Source organism: Carcharodon carcharias, chromosome 23 (genome assembly GCF_017639515.1).
Source record: "Carcharodon carcharias isolate sCarCar2 chromosome 23, sCarCar2.pri, whole genome shotgun sequence".
In the NCBI taxonomy this organism is placed as follows: Eukaryota; Metazoa; Chordata; class Chondrichthyes; order Lamniformes; family Lamnidae; genus Carcharodon; species Carcharodon carcharias.
Window position 1 is genome coordinate 12445611 of NC_054489.1, and position 23690 is coordinate 12469300.

Genomic DNA, 23690 nt, shown 5'->3' on the forward strand with positions numbered 1-23690 from the left:
CAGTTTACTAGCCTAATTATCCAGGGAACCCAGCCCAGTCAAGAATATATAGTCGGTCAATTAATTGGCCAAGAAAGAAGTTCTTGAAGGTTCAGAAGGAATGCTCCCAATACCCCCTTTATACTGCAGGAGCAGTTCTAGCACAAAGGAGGACCATAACTTTATAGCAATGTGTTCTCTATTGTGTCCCCCAATCCAAAACAGCATATATTCAACACTAGACAAGCCAAGCAGATTTACTGAACCACTTCAGTCTTTGGGGGCGAACTGAAAACATCACAACAGAGGTGGATAGATTTTCTTCGTTTTGCAAGTTTATTATGGATTATTGGAACAAAAGTTAAGACACTGATCAGCCATGATCTAAATGTCTGGCGGAATAAGCTCGAGGGGGCTTAAAGGCCTCCTCCTGATCCTATGTTCTGCAAATTGTTTATCAAAGGTGCATTTTGTCTAAATGCAGTTTAATTTGGGGAGCTGAATAGCCTACTATGGTCCTAAGTGAGGCCTGCTAGAAAAACGTGTATGTAAGAACATAGTGAAAATCAGCTGTTATGATCAACTTTAATAATACGCAGCTTCTGGACTGACTCATCAAGATTCATAGAATGGTCACAGAAGGAGGCCATTTAGCCCATTGTCAGTGCAAAATGGTCACTTTAGCAAAGCACAGAAGAATGCATGAGCACACTGGCAGACACACACACACACACACACACACACACACACACACACACACACACACACACACAGATTTCCTCACATCCTGGGGCTGAGGGGATGGAGAGAAAAAAAACCCACAGATACTCATGATTTTGAGACAGAACCATGTGTTTAATAAACTTTTTTCTTGAAGGTGCCAAGTACAAGGTTTCAATAACATATTAAACATCTCATTGGATTGTGCTCAAATGGAGGTTTCATTTTGTTTCAATAGAAATTAGGCATAAGCAAAACTCCTGATTAAAGCAATATTCAAATGGTTCTTGCATAATCATCATTTGCCCAAATTATTGAAAGATTTTCCAAAATTCATAATTTAGACTGAATCAACAATCTATCTTTTGCAGAAGCTCCAGCTTTGCTGTAACATTTCAAAATGAGCCTTACTGGTTGTTTCCATGTCTGGATCAGTCCAGTTACCCCATCCTTTAATTTCGGCATAGTGAAGCGATGAGTTTAACAGAAGCGCCAGTCCCAAGACTGTAATGGTGATTCTACACTTGTGTTTTAAAAATGGGCACTGGATTTTTGTTTAAGAGGAATCATTGACAACATATATTGCTGCTGCAAATGAGCACCTGATTTACACTGGCGTAAATACAAATGAGTTCTGGAGAACTGAAAACAAAGAGCTATGGAGCAGCGGGACATGGGAGTCAATATTTACTAAAGAGTTTTCATTCTCAGCGCCGGCAGACAAGTGGCATCCAAGCACTTGCCCCCAAGAGGAGGATCCAGAGCTGCTCCTCACAGTCACGTTTAGTGATCCCCGTTTGGAAAGGAGATGTATGTGGGAGTGTGGTGGGAGGGCGAGGGGAAAGACTGAACATGGTGAGTGTGTTCCTTCCAGCTAAATGCGGGTACAGTTAGATGGATACGCTGAAGATTTGATTTTACCACAGGGAAAGTAGTGACTGACTCAGCAGAATTTGCTCTTCATGGTATTAAATAACTTGGGATACAGTTTGGGATTGTAGCGCCTGCAGGAGAAATGGGTTCGAAGGGTTAAATAACCTTTTTACATTTAATATTTTCTTGTATGTTATAAAAATAACAAAATGCTGACAAACACTGCTTCCGCAATGAGAAACCTGATTTGAATCTAATCACTAGAAAACGATGAGCCCCTTGAATCAGACTGACCTCTGAGTTCCTTTCTCCAGTCCACTCTCCCTTAGAATGAGGCCCCCTAAAGGAATAATCGTACAAAATTCACTCTTTCTTGTAACCTTGATCGCTAAATCTAGTTGCAGGGTAACATTGGTAAGTCTCATTTCCAGTGAGGTTAAAGGGATAAAAAGAGACTTGCCCCCCATCAGGACCGAGGCATGGTTTGATATCCTGATTCTTTTATTAAAAGTGATGTATGACTATGTGGTAACATGGATGGGTATTCGATGGAATTATGTTATGTTGCTGGGGCCATAGATAGGGTCATCTGTGAAATGTAATGTTTTTTCCTTGATAAATGTAGATTGCAAGGTTAGACAGATATCCTGGAGCTTTACCTGGCTGTCACTGAGGGCTATGGCAAGGGTCAGTGGCCATGCTCAGAAAGATCTCTGGAAGCTGTGTGTGTAGCTATTCATTTCACTCCTCCAAATGCAAACTGGGCAGGCTGCAACAGTGCAAATGGCACGCAGTTTATCAGTGTGCTGTACTAATGGATCATTTCATATCATAGGCTATTGCGCTATCACAGAAAATCACTGACTCTGGCATTGAACTGGTTTCTAACAACTGTAGTGAGCAAGGCACAGAAACAAGTCACTGAAAGGCTTCCATTTAGAGACATTATCCTCTCAAGGGTAGTATTGCAAAGTGTCCAAAATCAAATCCGCTTCACATATGATTTCTCACAACTGAAGAACCTGTCAAATGTATACCTTCCCCTCCCTCAATTATAACATACAAGTTCTGGGTGGAGAGGTAAAATGGTGGTGTTGGTAGGGCAGGGGTAGATTACTAATCCGGTTAGCGGAGAAGGGTACCTAGAGTAGGATTAAAAACACTCCTGGTGCTTTTTGCTGTAAAAGTAGACTTTGAAAGCAGGATTTCTTTTTTTTGAAAAAAAGGCATCAGCTTTGACCAGGATATTAAAAAGGAGCCTAAAGTTTAGACATCACAGTATATTGTTCCTTCTTTGGTAGCATGTGTAGCTTCACTTTAAACGGCTCTGTGGTCAGCCATAACCAACGACATGGTCAGAAGTCTCAGTCCCAGCTGACCCACTGCTGGCCTCATTAGTAACCAGGATTTGCATTGCTTTGCGATTCATGAGCAATAGCGGAGCAAGTGAGTTTAGCAAGAACCATCTTTAACCCACTGAAGACATTCAAGGCTTGTCAAGCTATTAAAGAACCTCAGTGGTTGCAACCAAAGTCAATTGGCGGTTGGTGGGGGGAGGGGGATGGTGGATTTGGCTGGAGTGTAAACCCACTGCCAATTTGGTTTTGTCAGTTTCACACCATTTCACCCAAGACATTTACATCATGAAACTTCTTGAGCAAGAGAAAGCAAACCCAGATCAATACTTGTAGGGCAACAGCACATCTAAAAGCAGAGAGGGGGGGGCAGGATTAGGAAATTTTTTTTTACACTGAGGGTGGTTACCAGCTGGATTCAGGCGATTGGTAAAATGATTGAAGGTAGCTGATATACTTGGTATTCTTGTAAGGATGAAATGAAATGGATTTCCTGTGTTCAAACTTGGTGAATGATCTAAATTACCCCATTCCCAGGCTGAAAGTTAATCTTGAATGGGCAGAACATTATGAAAACTGGCAGATATTCGAGGAGAAAAAAATTAAATGTTTGCCATTTCACCAATGTTGAGGGTTTTCCTTATATCCCTCTTTAATTTTGCAGGCCCTAAATTCATGTTGCTTTTGGTTCGATATCTCAGGTCATATGTTGCACAGATTTGATTTTGGTACTTTTGACAAATCTTGCTCTGCTTTACAAAAGGGTTTGTGCCTCATAAAATATTACAGAAGTGAAGTGATTAGGAAAGTGGATTCCAGGAATTACGTCAAGAATAATTGACGAGCAGACAAATCATCGAACCTCAGTAAATAACAACAAGCGTAAGATCACATGTTCTGATAGGGCTGTCTATTGTCTGCCCGCAGACATCATCATCCCACTTTATGGGTATAAATACCAGCTTTATACAGCATTAGTACGATCAGACAGTAATCAGGCCAACAAATGATAAAACTTTGTGATGAAAATTTCCACACCCCAATAACAGTTTCAAAATTACATCCAAGATGTTCAGACCAGACATTAAAGTACCTATGATAGGGACAGACCATCTGCGCAAGTGTAAGGAACCTTCACAAACATTTAATTTTAATCCTGTTTTCTATTGTCCTCTTTTCACTATCAGGGTTGCCCTGAAAGTAGCAAGAGTGAAAAGCACGCCAACCTTCTCCACAGCTCCTCACTTATGGAAAGGTCTCACCCAACGCCTTGGTTTTTCTTCTCTTTTTGGCTCCTGACTCGATAGAAAAGCAGTAAGCATGCAGCAAAATCAATTTTCTTTATCCTTCTTTACAATGCTCAGGGTCGACCAGCGAGCAGTGAGCGCTGATGAAATGAGGAGGAAAAGACTGCTTCCTTTTTAAAATTTTGGAATGCGATATCTGGGATTATTCACTGCAATGATCTGATGAGATCACATTTAAACAGAGAACTTACCAACATACCATTGCCAAACTCCTCCTCATCCCATCGTTTATTCACACCGGGGTAGGATTCTGCAGGCTTCAACATGCCTGTTAACCCCACCCATGAGGACATTATTCACATGTAAGCCTTAGTCAGTGAGCATCAGCAGAATATTTTAACCACGAGGTGGCATTAGAACGGAATGGAACAAACACTTTGCATGGTGTCTGGGAGGAAGCACTGGAGAGCATTCCAAAGCAGGATACCTGGCTAGCCCCACACCCCCATCCAAACCTAGGAATACTGAAGATAATTCTAGCCCATTTCACTTGCCCTGGCTAAGGGGTAGCTTTTCTTTTTCCAACAAACCATTCAAGATTATGTAGGAATGATTAAAACATATTCAAGTCACTCAAATTAGTATATATTAACTGAGGGTTTTTTTTAATGTGCCAAAATTAAACACAAATGATTAGATGCTGTTTAAAGACCAGAGAAATGCCCTCATAAAAACCAAAATGCTAACGTTATAAAACAAACTTCTTACTGCTCTCTAAACGATTATAGATATGATCACTAGCTTTCAGCAGTTAAGCAGGAAATTAATATCTTGTAAGGATTTAATATTTCATTGCAAACGTTCATACTTGATACATGACTGAAATGCTTCCCAGTGTAAGACCTTGGTGTAACATACAAGCGTGTGTTTTAGAACAGTCAATTTCACAGAGTCTGTTTAAGAACTATTCGTCCCACTCTCTCACTATGACTGCCTTGACCTACATGGATAAGAAAAACTCAACAGGGAGTTTTGCCACTCTAAACAGCAGATGAGCTCCATGCTGACCTCACCTCATATCCAGATATAATCAGAGACAGTGACAACACATGGGATGTTTCGTCACGCGGGTCCACTAAACGTCAACAAGGGCCTCATGTGTAGTGCCAATGTTTACATCCTGTGCAGGCTGTACATGCTGGTGGCCTGTTGACAGTGCCTCTCTGCTGGCCCACAGCCTTCCCCAGCATAAGGGCCTGAAGATTTTAGCTGTGCATAAGTGTCTTCAATATCCACATATAAACATGTTTGTGTCTGGATGGTTGTTACCACTGGTGCACTGAATTCCACCGTTTAATGAGACAGGGTGGAGGAATTCCTGATCACTGGGAGTCACAGCAGAATGTTACAAAACTCCACATGGCTCCACAATATAACATAGCAACGATTTAGCAAGTGCCAGCATATTGTCTACACTGTAATATACTCATTTACAGGTCTCTAGAAGCAGTGCTATAATTTAACGTAATGGGATATACGCCGACTTAGGCAGGAGACATTAGACATGCTGACACGAGATAGAATCACTATATAAGGGGGTTCCATTCCCTTTGTCAGGAGGCAAAAACATAACTAATACTGAAAATCTCAGGCAGCACGAGTTCTGGCTGTGCAGCTACTTTTGATTGCAAGGATGGAGGCTGCTGTGAGTTCCATTCATCTGTATAGCTCAGAAATGATATTTTTCAACATGGTTATTCTGAAAACAAGCAAGTTGCTGCTATGCAAGAAGGACAGAGAGCAGGGCTGGCACAGAAGAGCAGGGGATGAAACTGGTGCCAACAATTTCACAGGTTTGAGTGAGAAAAGCTGGACCTCAATGCAGGAACAAGATGAAGTAGCACCATGCACACCTCCAGACACACTTCATTTTAATTCTGCTCCCTTTCCCCTCACCCTTGGTGCTGACTCTATCCTGAAGAGTGGCTGACAGGATATTATGGACTATTACCGACTTGAAATTACATCTGTAGCTTTTCTCGTGCTTTGCTGGTGCATCCTGAGGAAGTTCTCCCAGGTGACCCAAACCTATTGTGTGCTAAACACATTCCTAAGGTTGGCACAGAGATGCCATCCAGTCAGAACATCCTAGCAGTAATTTAATCCTTGATCTCTTGATGTTGATGTGTCACCTAATCTCTTGCACTGTTGTTCAATCTCTACAGAGTTAATATATAATGGTGCTGCCCTCTGGAGTCTGTCATGAATTATTGCACAACGGAACTCCTGCTTCCATAACCTTCTTGTAAAGAATCCTCCTTTGTCATTTCATTCCTTCTCAGCCTTCATCTCTTGCTCAGTATCCACCTATTATGAATTGCCCTGTAATGTGCTCCAAGACATTTCTCTGTCTACAAAGAATGATGTACAAATGTAAATTGTTGGTGCAACGGTTTGTTTTTCAATAAAGAGGTCAGGTGCCTTTTTGAAAGGTCACTTCTCATTGCTTATTCGGGCTTTTAAGAAAATTTAAAACCAAGTTTTCTGCGCTGGTATTTCAAAAGATCCAAATAATCTTTTGAAAAAAAAGCACAAATAATCATTTCTTTAATAAGTGCCATTTTATAGTGCATACCAGTGCTGCACCCAGTATTTCTGCAGCTATTCTAATTTTCGTTGCTCCCAGGAAATCTGCAGAGATGTACAAACCGCAGTGCAAGATGTAACGCTTGCTTTCTGCCTGGTGCAGTCTGGGCAGTTTCCACATTGTCAAGACCTCTCCAGTCTTTATTCCTGCAAATGAATAACTTCTTCAGAAAATAAAAAGTGACCTTCTCAATCAGTGTTACAAATACTTAAAGTGCTGAATGCTCACTTTGTGGACTGTACAGTACACCACTTCAATCTCGCACAAATCGTCAGTCAGTCTTCTGGAGTGAGGGAGGATTGGAAGAGGTTGCAATGCCATTGCCAAATATCCAGTTGTATTGTCAGTTCCAAGAGAAGTTTGCACAGACTGGGGAGGATACATTAAGGATTCGTCCCCATTATGACAAAAAGCTGCTCCTATGTATCAGATCAAACTTTAACCCAACAAAAAGAGTGGATGCCGACTCAAGGGTATGAAAGGCATCAGGCAATCAGACAGACCTTCAAAAGCAGTGAAGCAAATTGTAAAATGAAAACTTCTCTTCCAGAACCAGCAATAAATATACATTTTAAAAAAATAACTTTTGAATTTTTCTTATAAACTAATATCAGTCATAAATCAAAGAGTTTAGTAAAACATCAGGTTATTTTACACAGGGCATGGAGTGTGGAGCTTTCAAAGAGAAAGGTGTCAGTGGAGTATAGACAAGAACAGATGTGCACACTGTCACAACTAAGACAGGTGTTACATGTAGCAAGTGCAGCAACCTTACAGTGTATTTCTAAATAATGCACTTTTTGAGATAACTAGAGACACGCCTCCCTTGCCCATTTAATTTGCTTTAGAGTGGAGAGAGGATGTTTTTATGCACTTGGCACACGGTTCTTTGCCTTAGACAGTTGTGTGCTGGTCAGTTGTGCTCTCTTATACAAAACTTAAGGCACCTACTGAGAGGTATTTCAGAGAAGCAGGGTCTGGGGATTGGGCAGAAGTACGAAGAGGTGCAAAGGCCTTCGGTGTACAGCCTGTAACCGTGTTCTCACCACAGCACTGGGTTGTCCACCTTTGAGAATCCAGGATCTTTCCTCAGTTCCCAGTAAGTTCCGTTGCTTATCCAGGATTCCTTCCCACTGCTATCAATGGTTTTCCTGAAAGGAAGACATAGTACAGTTATAGCCTTACCATCGATCAGCAGCGTGCAAGGTGTTTGATGTGGCTCCTATGGCAGCAGGCTCACCTCTTGAGTCAGAGCTCATGGATTTAAGCCCCACTTTAGAGACATGAGCACAAAAATCTAGACTGGCACACCCATGCAAGACTCAGGGGGTGCTGCTTTGTTAGAGATGCTGTCTTTTGGAGAAGATATTACCTGCTCCCTCAGGTGGACAAAAAAGGTGTGTAGATAAAGAGGCAAGGACAGAGTGCAGAAGGTGGTGTGGAGTGGGCTAGGGCAGAATAATTCTGACATTTGCTTAACTGTTGCTGAAAATCCATTGAAAATCATGGGGAAAAGTTGACATTGTAAAAACCTGACTTTTATCATTCAGTTTTAAAATTTCAGGCTTTTCTGGAAACCTCACTCAAAAACCAAATTGCCAACTCCAAAACCAGGCAAGTGGCGAAACTGGAGGACTGAAGCTAAAAGGATCCAAGCCATTGGCGAAGCAGAAACCAAGACACAGAGCTGTTCTTTATTGAAAGAGTTTATTGACTTGTTCGGTCTCATGGATGGCTCTGCTCCTACACAAACCAGTGTCCCAGCTATCCCATACTTATGTGTGGTGCTCAAAAACAATTATTTTCCATCACCAGCTTGTCTTAACCATAACAATGTAATTGGTAAGACATTGACAATTGACTCCCATCCTCATTCCCAGTTTAAGATTCTGCCCCGACCAGTGCTGGTGTCACAAAGTTTCCACAGCATTGGAGGTTTATTTGCAGAGTTGCATACCCACTGCATGTAAAAAGGGAGCAGCTATGGTCAATCTCCATAACAGCTCATTACTTACGTAAAGAAGCGTGACAAGTAGACCATGTTGTTCTCTTCCATAATCCTCTTCCTGTCTCTCTGGAGCTGCTCAATCCTTTGTTTATGAACTTCTGCTGCCTCAGTATTCCCTTCCTCCAGGTACCTGTGGAAATCAAAATATTAAATTGAAAAAGCATTCGCACAGTAACAGTTGCTTGGTGGTATAGAACTTGAATATTGCTTATAAGAGAGACATGTTGGCACAGCTTTTTGTCTTACACTCATCAGGACAAATTCAAGAATACCAAATTTCAAATGATTAAAGTTGACTTGCCCTTTTGGTCCTGTGGTATAAATTGTGTGATTGTTTGAAATTTGACATTCTTGCATTTGTCCTGGCGAGTGCAAGACGAAAAGCTTCAGAAACACATCTCTCTCTACAGCAACGTTCCTACTGTACCCTAAGGACACAGCGATTTAAGGTAACTGGTGTGAAAAGAGTTCAGGAAGGAAGATGATGAGAATAATATTCTTTATGATGATTTGGAATACACTGCTTGAAAGGATGGTGGAAGCAGATGCAACAGTAACTTTAAAAAAAATGGATAAATCTCTCAAGTGGAAAAAAATTGCACAGCTATGACGAAAAAGGAGAGTAGGACTCTTGCAAAGAGTGGCATGGACATGATGGACCAAATGGCCACTTTCTATGCTGTATCCTTCTACGATTCCATGGAAAATCTAGAACTCCATGGCCAACTAGCTTGATGGAAGCTGAACCCAAATTCATATCTGTCGCAAAGGTGCAGGGGACTAGTCTTTCAAAAGTTCAAATCAGTGCATCAGAATACTACAGCAAAATACCCTGCCTATTGTCCAATTACCATTATATCAATGAAACGACTGATAAAAGAGCGTTACAAAGTCATTTTCGGTGCAAATCCGAGGTTTACATATTAAATTTTTCAAGAAGGCATTGCTATTGTTTACCTAAAGTGGGAAACCACCACACAATGAGACACACAAAAACTGTCTTTACACCAACAAAAGGTCTGCCATCATGGACAAGAAAAGTTGGTATAGAATTGAAAATCCCCAAAGTTTATACCCAGCAACGCACGGTGAAATGGAATGAAAATTTGTTTTTTTTTTTCAAAACCAGCTCTTATTGCCAGTCATTCTCCGACACACTGGGACTAACGCTCGAGATCTGGTGTGAGGATCTAGTGCTGCTAGTCCTTTCACAAATAGCTGGGTATACAGAATTCCAGGCAAAATACTGCGGACGCTGGAAATCGGAAACAAAAAGAAAAAACGCTGGAAAAACTCAGCAGGTCTGACAGCGTTGGTGGAGAGGAAGACAGAGTTAATGATTCGAGCCCATCGCAGCTCTGAAGAAGAGTCATACGGACTGGAAACATTAACTCTGTCTTTTAGTCTCCACAGATGCTGTCAGGCCTGCTGAGGTTTTTCCAGCATTTTTTGTTTTTTTTATACGGAGTTCAAGTCTGGTCACTGGTCCCCAGATCCACCTGTGACTCAGAACCCATTTAGCAGGGCCCAGAAATCAGGCTGCGTGATGTTTACACGTGAAATTACCAAGGCACGAGCACTCCCATTTTGCACCAAAAGAGCAGAGGAAGTAATCGCACACAAACCCATCGGATGTCTGTGCACCAACATCACAGGGCAGCAGTTTCTGGAATCAAACTTTAATCCCCAGCACAAGCCATGAATATCCTTGAGGACTCACAACACAACTCAGCTGAACGTTTTATGAACAACTAAGATCTGAAAAGGGTTGAATTTTACACGATGGGTTTAGGAGTAACCGCATTAGCCCCAGTGCGAATGATGGCTTTATCCTACCTCTGGTCAGGCCGCAGGCGTGTGTCAGTCAAGGGAATGACACGTTTAAGGTCAGGAGTCAATTCATTAAGCTCTCGCGCAAATGTGGTGAAACCATAATAACTTTCATGATCTTTAGGTACAGGATCTGAAAGACAGAAGAATCAGTATATATTACAAACAATATGTGTCATTACAAACAATATGTGTCATTACAAACAATATGTGTCATTACAAAAGTCACCGGGGTAAAATATCGCACGCTTGCTGAAATCAAAGTATTGAAAAATAATGAAACATCTCTATTCTAAGTTATAAGAACAATGACAAGGATTGGAGTTCATTCAATGTAATGAAGCTGGTGGAGTTTAATTTTCTAATTCTCACACAGGAAACAACATCGGATTCAAAACACAAAATTCTGGAAATACACAGCATCAGGGAGCCAACAGGAACTGAGAAAAGGCAGATTACTGTTGTGGATGTGGACCTTTTAACAGATGTAACATCCAGAATTTTTTGTTGCTGTTTTATTTTGTCACTGCACCATTGGTGGTCGTGCCTTCAGCACGCCCAGTCTTAAACTTCTCCAGATCTGTACCTCTTTGCTCTCCCTTAAGACAATGTTAAATACCTAATTGTTTGACCAAACTTACCTCCCGAATATCTCTATGTGGCTCGGGAGAAAGTTCCAGAGGTTAGGTCCTATATAGCTGAAGGTGTGGCTGCTGATGGTGGAGCGATTAACATGAGGCCAGAATTGGAGGAGCTCAGCTATCTTGGGAGAGTTGTAGTGCTGGAGGTGGTTAAAGAGATAGAGGGGCGAGGCCCCAGATGGATTTAAAAACAAGGATGAGAACTTTAAAACTGAGGCATTACTGGGTCGGGAGCCAATGTAGGTCAGCGAGCACGGGGGCGATGGGTTAATGAACTGGTGTGAGTTAGGATACACGCAGTAGAACTTGACATGTTTTTGGATGATGTCGCCTGGGGCCAGCACGTAGATGTGAAACTAGAGAGAGGACCAGGTCATGGGTCTCAAGTGAGAGTTACTGAAATGTTATCAGAACTTTTCTTTCACCTCCCTACCACAGCCTGGCATGCCAAGGCCCCAGCTACCTTAGCACAGGTCAGATTTCATACCTGAGGCTATTCTGGTGCTACAGTTCCACATTGTAGAGTGCTTTACTGATCTATCAGCTTGGGTTCAGTGGTAGTTCTCTTGCCTCAGAGTCAGAAGGTGGTGGGTTTAAGCCCCATGTTAGAGACTTGAGCACAAAATCTAGGCTGACATCCCAGGGCAGTTGGAGCTGCTATCTTTTGTATGAGTTAAATTGAGTCTGTTTGTCTTCTTGGGTGGATGCAAAGGATCTTGTGACACTAAGTAGAGCAGGGAATTTCTCTCTAATGGTCCAGACAATGCTTTCCTTTAACTATCACCTAAAACAGATTATCCAGTCATTATCACATTGATGCTTGTGGGAGTTTGCTGAGCACAGATTAGCCACTGAGTTTCCTATATTACAAGAGTGACTGCACTTCAAAATTACTTCACTGGCTCTAAAGAGCTTTGATACCTTCTGAGGTTGTGAAAGGCGCTACACAAATGCAAGACTTTCTTTCATCAAGAATTTCCCTCTCCAAGAGCATTGTCAAGAATGAATGTTGTATGCGTGAATGTTGTATATGTTCTATGAATGTTGTATATATTTGTAAAAACAGCAGGGTCCAGGGTGAGAGATAATGTAACTCTTCTTACTTGGTTTCCAAATGCATTTAGCGGACTGTGGCCCGCCACAGTAAATCCCCTCATGCCATTTGCCAAACAGTTGATGGATGACCCTTCCGCTCTGATCCATCACTGAGCCCTGAACCTCATTCACATTCGAACTCCAGTATTTGGTCTGAAAAAATAGAGAAAGCACCATTTACAAAACCCAGAGTGAGATTCAAACCTTTTGCAGTTTTTACACGGGGAGACTTGTTAACAATAAACATACAAACCAGAAAGGACCATTGTATTTCATCTGACCAGTCACACACTATAGCGTACCACACACACTCCTCCTGCCACCCCGTTTCCACCCCTCATCTGTATCTTTTATCAAGTACATCCTGCAGGGGCATGCTTGCACCTTCCAATATTAATCACTCGCACCAGATCCCCAAACAGTCTGTTCCAAACGCTCGACACCCTTTTTGCGAAGCAGTTTAATCAAAACTGCTCACCGTGCCGCTTCAGGGCTGGTGCATTTGCCCTCTGGCTACAGAATTTGGAATGAGCAGGAGGATAGCAGAGGCAGGGCATAAGAACTAAACCAGGGGAGAGCAGTGTTTGAACATCACGGTTCTCTGTTTTAATGCTGCTCCCCTAGGAGCCCAGTTTTTACTGGAAGTATTTTGTACATTCTAGCAGCAGATATCATGACCAGGATCCAACTAGCCCAGCTAATTTTCTCCCTTGCCCTTTGGATATATTAATTGTGAGTGGTCACAGAATCATAGAATGTTAAATACAGCAGGTGGCCGTTTGGTCCATCACATTTATGCGGGACTGATAAAAGGAACAATCTAATTAGCCCCATTCCCCTGCTGTTTCCCCATTGTCCTGCAATTGTTTCTCCTTCAACTATTTATCCAATTCCCTTTTGAAAGTCATTATTGAATCTGCTTTCACCATATGTTCAGGTGGTATTTTCCAAGTCATCACTCAGTGCAAATGAAAAAACTCATCTCACCTCTGGTTCTTTTGCCAATGACCTTAAATCTTTATCCTCTAGTCACTGGAAATAGTTTCTCCTTATTTACTATATCAAAGCCCTGCAAGGCTTTGCACACCTCTATTAAATCTCTCCTTAACCTTCTCTCTCCATGGAGAACAATCCCAGCTTCTCTTTGTAACTGAGATCCTACGTCTCTCGTACCATTCTTGTAAATCTCCTCTGCACCCTCTCTAAGGCTCTGACATCCTTCCTAAAGTGTGGTACTCAGAATTGGATGCAATACTCCCTCTCTTCAGTGGAGGCCTCCAAGACTCAAGGCACAGGGGAAGGAAATGGAATTGCATGGGTGCACCTTTTAGAAGTATTGCAGACAGCTCCAATGGACTGCCCAACGCCAGGGGGGCAAGAACCCTCATGAACAAACTCACCTTACAAAATGTCAACCTGCAGTGACAAATGCTGCTCTTTAGGTTTGTGATAGTCACTTCCCCGTAATGTTCTATCCATCGCTGCCCACTCAGGATGTTGTGGATGCATGAGGTGATCTTATTCCACTGATAGTGATCACCAAACCTGGGAATATCACAGAAAACACATCTCGTCACAAACGTGTTGCTTATATTTGAGCCCTGCTCTCCCATAACCCATGAATGAATGTGCAAGTCAGAGAACGATACTGCGCAGGAGGAGGTCATTTGACCCATCGTATCGATGTTAACTTTTGATACAGCTATCCAATTAATCCCGCTTCCCTGCGCTTTTCCTGTAATTTTTTTCCAGTACATGTGCTTAAACAATTCTCTAATTAAATGTTACTATTGAATCTGCTTCCATCACCCCTTTTAGGTCCTGCATTCCAGATTATAACAACTCGTTGCGTAAAAGAAATATTTGATCATCTGGCCACTGATTATTTTGCCAATCACCTTCAACCTGTGTCTTCTGGTTACTGACCCTTCTGTCATTGGAAGTGGTTTCTCCTTATTTACTCTATCAAAACCATTTCTAAATCAGCTACTTACTTTGGCAAACTCACATTCACCATTCCAACAGGCACAATCTCAAGGGACTTCCCCCAAAATTTATTCTTCCATCTCACATCTGGAAACAGAAAGGAGAAAGTCTTGTGCTTAACTCATCATCTCTTTCAGATACAACCCAAAGCTTTTCACATGTTGGAATTATTTTAAGGAATTGCTGGCAACAATAAACAGCCAATAGAACAAAGGAGCACACCAGACTATTGCAACCCATTTAGCCAGCCCCAACCACAAGCAAATTCTTAGGCAAAAAGTCAATATTACACTAATTGTGACAAGGCAGAAGCTGGATCATGCCGAAGGAACAAGGTCAAAGCAGAGAAAGAGAGGGCGAGAAAGAGAAGAAACAAAGCTTCTGTCCAATCGCCTAACTGGATATCAACTTTGCACCACTGGTCTGAACTGGAACACCATCGGTTCGAACTGGAACACCGACTGTGGCATCGCTAACCAGCCTCACATGCCTTACAATTCAGGCATTTTGTCCTAACCCAGCTAAAGGGGGCAGCACAAAAGGAAGGGAGCTGGAAAGGAGTCCGCACCTCTACCCAATGTCCTTCACCCTTTCCCCACCTCACCAAATTGCGACAGCCGCCGAGTCACGGAACAGGCGGTAGCTTCATCGATTTTGATGCACGAGACGCGGGGAAACTAGTCTTTTACGTGGTAGGAGGCTGCAGCTCTCTGAGCAGGAGAGAGGCAGCATTTCCAAGATTGAAATGGGTAAAGCTGTTCACCACCTGTTAACTACTGGGGAAGGCTGGGGTGATAACCGAGTAGAAATTGCACATTGAATTCAACTTCCGCTCATCAGGCCTCTACTGCTAGGACCTATGCAGCAACCCACTCTCAATTTTTATAAATTGTATATTTATTTATATTTTATATTACATATTATTATTTATATATTGATATATTTATATATTTTTATATATTGAGAAACCTAGGTAAAGAGTTAATGCTCTTTTGCGGTCAATGGCCATAAAGGCACATGATGATTGAATTATATTTGGTGTTTGGGGCACTCGATTGCATGAGGTTAATATGTGGACACTCTACTGCATAATTGTTATTCATTGTTGCATATCTGTCATGTTCTAAGGCCCTTGCTTAATGGTTTCTGCTTGTCTAGTAACAGGAGGGCAACTATGTGTCACATCGAAAAGGTTTTCAAAAAAAAAGCAAACTAGCAGAATTGAAAACAGGTCCAAGTAATTCAAGTGCTCGTATGATGCCAAACTTGGGTGCTAAAAGCCTGTACTTTGTAGGACAAAGGGAAGAGGGCAAGAAGTAAGAAGTACCACAAGTTTGAGTTTTCAAAGAGGAATGAGCTGGGAGTAGGAGACTCCGGAGAATATTACTGACATTAACGTGCTTTACTGCATCATGATAGCTAGCCCTAACCAAAATATACATTTCTTAAGTAGATCTACACATATCTCCACGCAGAATAACCTGATCAATTGTACTCTATTTCTATATCTTAAGGCTCCAATTCAGACGTGTGCTTTAGCAGATGGCAAGACCATTTATTGCTGATCCCACATCTGCGTCAGTAATACACAGATATCCAGTAGCAAGTCAGCACGTGTGATCGATCATAAACAGTGATTTGTAGTTAACCCTTGCGACACTTTAGATTTAGTTTCTATGATAAAGGTTTCAAACTGCTCATAAAGCACTCCCCCACCCATTGCCAAAGAAACTAACCTTGCCAAAAGAGGAAGTTCTCTGATTCAGCGTGACAGACGGAGACAGGAGGATGATGGCTAACCTGAAACAAGAAACACAATTAACTAGGATGGTCAGCGTTATCTGGTTGTGAGTAGATATTTACCACCACCTCCTTCATCTCCCTTCCGCTCGGTCAGTACAGTTCCACAGATGCTGGTGCCTCATCTGAAAGTCTTTACAACAGATTCTTGCCAGAGGGCCTCGGCATCAACGTCTCAACAGCATCCAATTATGTTCAGGCCCATGTTTGTTTCATGCTTGCACTAAAAAGTGAGAGTCACCAGGAAGCAACCAGGGACTGACATTTCTCCATATAACCCACTGGAACTCTCCACCTGCGGCCCTAGCTGATAACAGACTGGAAGCAAGAAAAGTTTCCGAAGGACATGTGATCTGAAATATTGGGATGGGGTTTCCTCTCCGCAGGTGTTGCCTGGTCTGCTGGGTGCTTCCAGCATCAGCTGTTCATGTCCGAACACGTGTTGTTAAAGTGCCTCAAAGTTTTTTTTTGGACATAAATGGCCAGAATGTTCGGGTCGGTGAGCAGGGGTGGGGCCCGCTCGCCGATGCGTAAAATGACGCGCAGTGACACTGGGCGTGTGTCCCGACGTTACCGCACGTCATTCAGGTCTTCAGTTCGGCCGGCGGGCACCAGAGTCGGCTGCGCACCCGCCGACCTGTCAGAGGCCTGTTGAGGCCATTTAAGTATCAATTAAAATGGTTAACAGAGCTGCCCGTCCGACCTTAAGGTTGACAGGTGAAGAGCCTCAAACAGGCAGGACGAGGTTTCACCAAGTGTTTATAAAATGAATGAAAGCTTCTATTAAAGTCCATTGACATGTCCCAGCTCATGTGAAACTGTCACATGAGGGGACGTATCTTAAAATTTTTTTTTTTCCTTTATTAAAATTTTTTTAAAGATCAGACTAATCTCCCTGAGGCAGCTCCGTGCCCCAGGGAGGTTTCTGTGGCTCTTTCACGCTCATGTGCGAAAGAACGCAGGCCCCGACTCAGCTACCCCACCCCCACCACCTCCCCCCGGCCCGCACAGGGAGTGCTCAGCGCTTCCAGGTCTGCGTCACGCTGGGTGGGCCTTAATTGGCCCGCCCACGTAAAATGGCGGCGCGTAGCCGATTGCGGGTGGCTATTGGCTGTGGCCCCTGCTCCTGCCCAATCCCCCGATGGGGGAGAAAATTCTACCCCGTGAGTAACTTATCAAACACAGTGACTGTTACATAAGCAAACGCAACAGCTGGGGAGGAACAGTGACCAGACCATCCTACTCTCTTTCATGGGATTCAACATTCACGAACGAGCAGATGGGAGCCTGGCTTAACAGTTCATCTGAAAGGCTGCACCTCTGACAATGCAGCACTCTCTCAGTACTGCACAGGACAGATCCAGATTCTGGGTCTAATCCTCTGAGCCGGAGATGAATGTGCTATTGATCGAGTTCAACTCGACACTTGAGCAGAGAAGGTTCAATAAATATTAGGCCGACAATTGTAAATGTTCAGTCAATATGGTGCAAATGTTCAACTATCACTTCTCAGCAAACAGAAACTGCTGAGGGTCTGAGAGCTTTGCAGGAACTTCAAGGAAAGGCCCAGGTGACAGTGCAGACTATAGCACCACCAGGTGGTGAGCCAGGAGCATGGTCAAAGTTGCAGAACTACGTTCAGATTATGGAGCTATTGCTAACCCAGTAAAAAGGCTTGTGCACGTTTCACAATCGCATGACAACCCAAAGCACTTTACAACCAATGAAGTACTTCTGAAGGTTAGTCACTCTGTAACACAGAAAACATGGCAGCCAATTGGCACACAGCACGCTCCCACAAAAAGCAATATGATAATGGTCAGATAATGTGCTTATCGGATGAGGCCATCTTGAACATCATAACTGAAGTTAGATAAACGTTCTGCACTACCGCTGATTCTCACCACCAAACATGCTATTTAGAATATCTCACTGCTCCTGTTTGGAACTGCACCACCATCACTGCCCAACACCCCCCACCCCACCCCATAGCACTGTCGGGTGGCGCCTGCACCACAGAGACTGCAGCAGTTCAAGATGGTAGCTCACTGTCTGGGTATACAGGATTGGATAAGGAACAAAAAAGGGAAGTTTATGGTAAATACTGAGGACTCAAAACAGCGGAAGCCCTAGAGGAGTATATAGGAAATGCAGGGGGTTACTTAAAAAAAAATTAGGAGAGCGAAGAGGGGGCTTGAAAAAACAATGGTGGATCAAATAAAGGAAAATCCAGAGGCTTTTTATATGTATATTAGGGACAAGAGGATAACCAGGGAAAGAGTAGGGCCCGTTAGGGACCAAAGTGGCAATCTGAGAGAGGAACTGGAAGAGGTGGGTGAGGTCTTAAATGAGTGCTTTGCATCTGAATTCACTATAGAGAAGGACAACATAGGTATGGAAATCAGGGAAGGGGACTGTGATATACTTGAACAAATTAGTATGGAGAGGGAGGAAGTGTTAGCGGCCTTAAAATTGGATAAATCCCCAGGCCCAGATGAGATGTATCCCAGGCTGCTGTGTGAGGCAAGGGAGGAGATTGTAGGGGCCCTGACATTAATTTTCAAATCCCCTCTGGCCACAGGTGAGCTGCCAGAGGACTGGAGAATAGCTAATGTGGTACCATTACTCAAGAAGGGTGGTAGAGATAAACCAGGAAACGATAGGCCAGTGAGTCTAACATCAGTGGTAGAGAAACTTTTGGAAAAAATTCTGAGGGACAGAATTATTTCTACTTGGAGAAACAAGGATTAATCAAGGGTAGTCAGCATGGCTTTATCAGGGGAAAATCACATCTAACAAATTTGACTGAATATTTCGGAGGTGACTAGTTGTGTGGAAGAGGGTAGTGCAGTTGATGTAGTCTACATGGACTTCAGTAAGGCTTTTGACAAGGTCTCACATGGGAGACTGACCAAGAAGGTAAGAGCCCATGGGATCCAGAGCAATTGGCAAATTGGATCCAAAATTGGCTTAGTGGCAGGAAGCAGAGGGTAATAGTCGAAAGTTGTTTTTGTGACTGGAAGCCTGAGTCCAGTGGAGTACCGCAGGGCTCAGTACTGGGTCCCTTGCTGTTTGTAGTGTACATTAGTGATCCAGACATGAATGTAGGAGGTATATCAATAAGTTTGCATTTGGCACGAAAATTGGTGGTGGTAAATAGCGAGGAGGAAAGCCTTAGACTACAGGATGATATAGACAGGCTGGACAGTTGAGCAGAACAGTGGCAAGTGTGAAGTGATGAATTTTGGGAGGACTAACAAGGCAAGGGAGCACACAATGAATGGTAGGACCCTAGGAAGTACAGAGCATTAGAGGGATTTTGGTGTGCATGCCTATGGATCCATGAAAGCAGCAGGACAAGTGGTTAAGAAGGCATATGGGATACTTGCCTTTATTAGCCAAGACCTTGAATATAAGAGCAGGGAGGTTATGATGGAGCTGTATAAAGCGTTAGTTAGACCGCATCTGGAGTACTGTGTGCAGTTCTGGTCGCCACACTATAGGAAGGATGCATTGGAGAGGGTGCAGAGGAGACTCACCAGGATGTTGCCTGGGCGGGAGCGTTTCAGCTATGAAGAGAGATTGGATAGACTGGGGTTATTTTCCTTACAGCAGAGAAGGCTGAGGGGGGACCTGATTGAGGTATACAAAATTAGGAGGGGCATAGACAGGGTAGACAGGGAGGAGCTATTCCCCTTGGTAGAGGGATCAATAACCAGGGGACATAGATTTAAGGTAAGGGGCAGGAGGTTTAGAGGGGATGACGGGAAGAATTTTTTTCACCCAGAGGGTGGTGGGGATCTGGAACTCTCTGCCTGACGGGGCGGTAGAGACAGAAACCCTCATAACGTTTAAGAAGTATTTGGACGGACACCTGAAATGCCAAAGCATACAGGGCTATGGGCCAAGTACTGGAAAACGGGATTAGAATAGTTAGGTGCTTGATGGCCGGCACGGAATCGATGGACCGAAGGGCCTCTTTCCGTGCTGTATTACTCTATGACTCGTCACCTTCTAAGGTTGATTAGGGAATTGGCAACAAATGTGGCCTTACCAGTGACGCTCACGGCCAGTGAATTAATAAATTTTATACATATTATAAAGTTCAGAAGATATTAGCATCTGTTTCCTGTTTTTATATCAAAAATGCTACACCTACACACATTTCCTCTCAGTGCAACTTGAATTTCTGCTGTTTCGACACCTTTATCATCAATATTTTTTCATTAAAAATTCACACGTTCACATTTATTATGGTACGGCTTTTACTGGTGTAACCCGACCAACGTGTATTGGAAGCCTCTTATAATTTTCTATCAAAACCTTCAGGATTGAACCCTGACAGATGGCAACAGTAGGTTCAAAGGTGGACCAGGCCTGCCAACGTAGAGCTGGTTATTCTCTTTGGGCATTGCCAACAGCAATCATCGTAGCGAAGGGCAGCAATTATACCACGGGCGGAACATTAAGTTCAGGAGGCAGGCGCGCGCCAGACCCGGCTGAGCATAAAAATGATGCGCGATGAACATGGGGTGAGCGTCTCGATGTCATCGCACGGTCCCGCGGTACTTTGTCCTGGCTTCGAAACATATCGCCGTTCCTTCACTGTCACTGGGTGGAAATCCTGACTCCAGCGCGCGCTCGCCGACAATTAAAAGGCCTGTTAAAGCCACTAGAAAGGTAATTAAATACAAATTTACGCTGCCCATCCAAACGTAGGGTTGTTGGGCAGACGAAGAGGCCCAAGAGGCCTTTGCACCTCTCAGGAAACCTCATCCAGAGGGTTTCCTAAAGCAAATAAAAGTCTACAAAAAAAATTTCGCGCTTGAATTACAGAAGTCACGTGAGGGGACCATATTTTATGACACTTTTATTTTCTTTATTTTGTTTTAAACAGCGCATCATTCTCCCGGCAGCAGCTCTGGGCCTCAGGGAGATTGTGCAGCCTCACTCGCCCAAAGTTTGCACTCGGCCCGCTGGTCCTGCTCCCCTTACCCACACAAGCAGCGCTCGGCGCTGCCACTTGCGTTCCACGCTGGGTGGGCCTTCATTGGCCCGCCAGTCCGAAATCGCGGTGCGGGGTGCTGATCGCGGGCTGCTTCCAGACTGCCCCTGCCGAGCCCCTACGCCAAGGGCAAAATCCGGCCCCATGCGGAAATGAGTCAGGCAGGTTCCCGGTGGGGGGTCTCTGGTCTGCCAAAGCTCAGTGAGTCGATCCCAGGGTGCGTCAGCCATTGGGAAGGGAGTGGTGGTGGTGCTACTCAGCCTGAGAGGGAAGGAAGGAAGGAAGGGACAGGCGAGGGGAAGAAAAAGTAACAAAGCACAATCCCTGTTCCTATTTGGTCTCGAATTCCGCCTGCTGCAAACCACAAATTTGAATGCGACAGGGTCAGAGACGATGATTTCATCTTCCAAAGTCAGGTGGCTCAAAACGTGTCTTAGCCTTGGTTTGCACCCCATCCATCACCTTCACCATTCACTCCCTCCACCGCTAGGCACAGTGGCAGCAGTGTGTGTGTGTGTGTACCATCCACAAGGTTCACAGCAGCAACTCACCAAGGCTCCTTTAGCAGCACCTTCCAAACCCTTGATCCCTACCAACTGGAAGGACAAGGGCAGCAGATACCTGGGAACACCACCACCCGCAAGTTCCCCTCCAAGCCGCTCACCATCCTGACTTGGAAATACATCGCCGTTCATTTACTGTCGCTGGGTCAAAATCCTGAAACCTCTTTTCCTAACAGCACTGCGGGTGTACCTACACTATATGGACCGCAGCGGTTCAAGAAGGCAGCTCGCCAAGGACAATTAGGGGTGGGCGATAAATGCTGGCCTTGCCAGTGATGCCTACGGTCCAAGAATGATTAAAAAAGAAACACAAAAAGGTAGCCAACTGGCTGGGATACCATCAGATTGTAAACACCATTGGAGCTGTGCCCCCTCACCTTTAGGAGAGCAAACTGGGAATACATCAGTAGGGATAATAAATACCTGTTCTCCAATAAACTGGAAACCCTTATCTTCTCTTATACATTCGTATGTTTCACCAAGGACAGGGTTGAATGGCTTGCTCCTGGCTCTGTAATAAGCTGACGCATAGCCTGACACAGCAAAGGCAGCGATGTAAATCTGCAGGAAAATAGGAAAGCAGTAACAGTGATTGAGCCAGTATAGAGGGAGAGCAAGCTGGGACAGACATCCTTCAGTATTACCGCAGGACCTTGGTCATTCTCATCTGTCCCAAACCAAAGGCAGAATTTCACAGTCCCCCGGTAACAGGATTGTAGGGAAGATTCCACAGGTGACTTCCCCAACCGCTTGCAACCCCAGCAAAAACCGCTGGCCTTGCCAGTGATGCTCACATCCCATGAATGAATGAATGAATAAATAAATAAATAAAATTCATATCTGTGGTGAGAGAAAGGAGCCAGTCCCTCTCACTTCAAGGAGGTGTCAACACCTTCTCAACTGTCTGATAGCACGGAGCAGATTAGCGAGTTTACCATGCGCTCAAAGGGATCAGAGGTCCTGTTTGCTGTGTCCAAAAGTTCACTGAATTCCAGCTCCTCACAGAGTCGCTGCAGTGTGTTCAGTGGTTCATTCAGCTGAACCGGCATAGAGACCTTAGACAGGTCCTTTCCAATGTTGTTCCTCAGGATGTTCCACAGGCTGACGTTGCTCAGGTTTGGGCCCGGAGCTGGGAGAGATTTCCTTCGTTGAGTCCCATCCACAGAACTGCAGCTCGGAGGGTCTTCTGTTTTACAATTTGGAAAAAAAAATAGAGCTTAATTCTAGTTTCTCGTGTCTCGGTTTTCTAACTCAGAAACTATTAAATGCAGGAAACAAAGCTGTTTGAGCGTATCCTCTGGCCTGAAATGCCCCCGAGGCCTACCCCTCACCACCTCAGTAACCTCCCCCACCTCAGTAACCTCCCCCAGCCCTACAACTCTTTGAGGTCTCTGCGTTCCCCTGGCTCTGGCCTTTTGGGCGTCCATGACTTCCTTTGTTCCATCAAAGGCACGTGCCTTCAGCAGCCTAGGCCCCAGGCTTGGAATTCCCTCCCTAAGCCTCTCCCTTCTCCTTCAAGACGCTCCTTAAAACATACCCTTTTGACAAAGTGCTCGGTCACCTGTCCTACTATCTCCAATATGGTCTGATGTCAAATCCTGTTTGCTGCTTACTCAAATGAGGCACCTTGGTGCTATATAAATGTAAGCTGTCGTTGGTGAAAGCTCCCTCTGTTGAGCTTATAGCTGCCGTTTTCTTAAAACAAACAGGAGGAATATAATGAACCAGGTTCAGGTATATTGGTTTTTCACTTCACTTAACAATCACTGGTTGCTTACCTACTTATCTAGTTTATAACTATTGAAAATCTGTATCATCCCACCCAACTCTCACTCAATGGGTGGCTGCGATTGGCGGATGTGAGGTGGGGGTGACTGGAGAATGGATCATCGCCCACGACCCACTCCGGCTTCGAGCTGGCTGGACATTAAACGGCCAGCC

The 23690-nt window shown here is 43.9% G+C and overlaps 1 protein-coding gene across 5 annotated transcripts in view; it reads right to left on the reverse strand.

Moving 5' to 3' along the window:
- Positions 1 to 813: 813 nt before the first annotated feature.
- Positions 814 to 23690, reverse strand: part of osbpl7 (oxysterol binding protein-like 7) — a 106270-nt gene continuing 83393 nt past the window's right edge. For all 5 annotated transcript variants that reach the window (XM_041173331.1, XM_041173330.1, XM_041173332.1 and 2 more), the window contains 9 exons: positions 22685 to 22935; positions 22173 to 22310; positions 16118 to 16181; positions 14390 to 14468; positions 13796 to 13940; positions 12404 to 12548; positions 10666 to 10792; positions 8837 to 8959; positions 814 to 7972 (listed from right to left, as the gene is read on the reverse strand). In XM_041173331.1, coding sequence (XP_041029265.1) covers positions 7864 to 7972; positions 8837 to 8959; positions 10666 to 10792; positions 12404 to 12548; positions 13796 to 13940; positions 14390 to 14468; positions 16118 to 16181; positions 22173 to 22310; positions 22685 to 22935 — 1181 coding nt within the window. In that variant the 3' untranslated portion in view covers positions 814 to 7863. The remainder of the gene's footprint in view (positions 7973 to 8836; positions 8960 to 10665; positions 10793 to 12403; positions 12549 to 13795; positions 13941 to 14389; positions 14469 to 16117; positions 16182 to 22172; positions 22311 to 22684; positions 22936 to 23690) is intronic.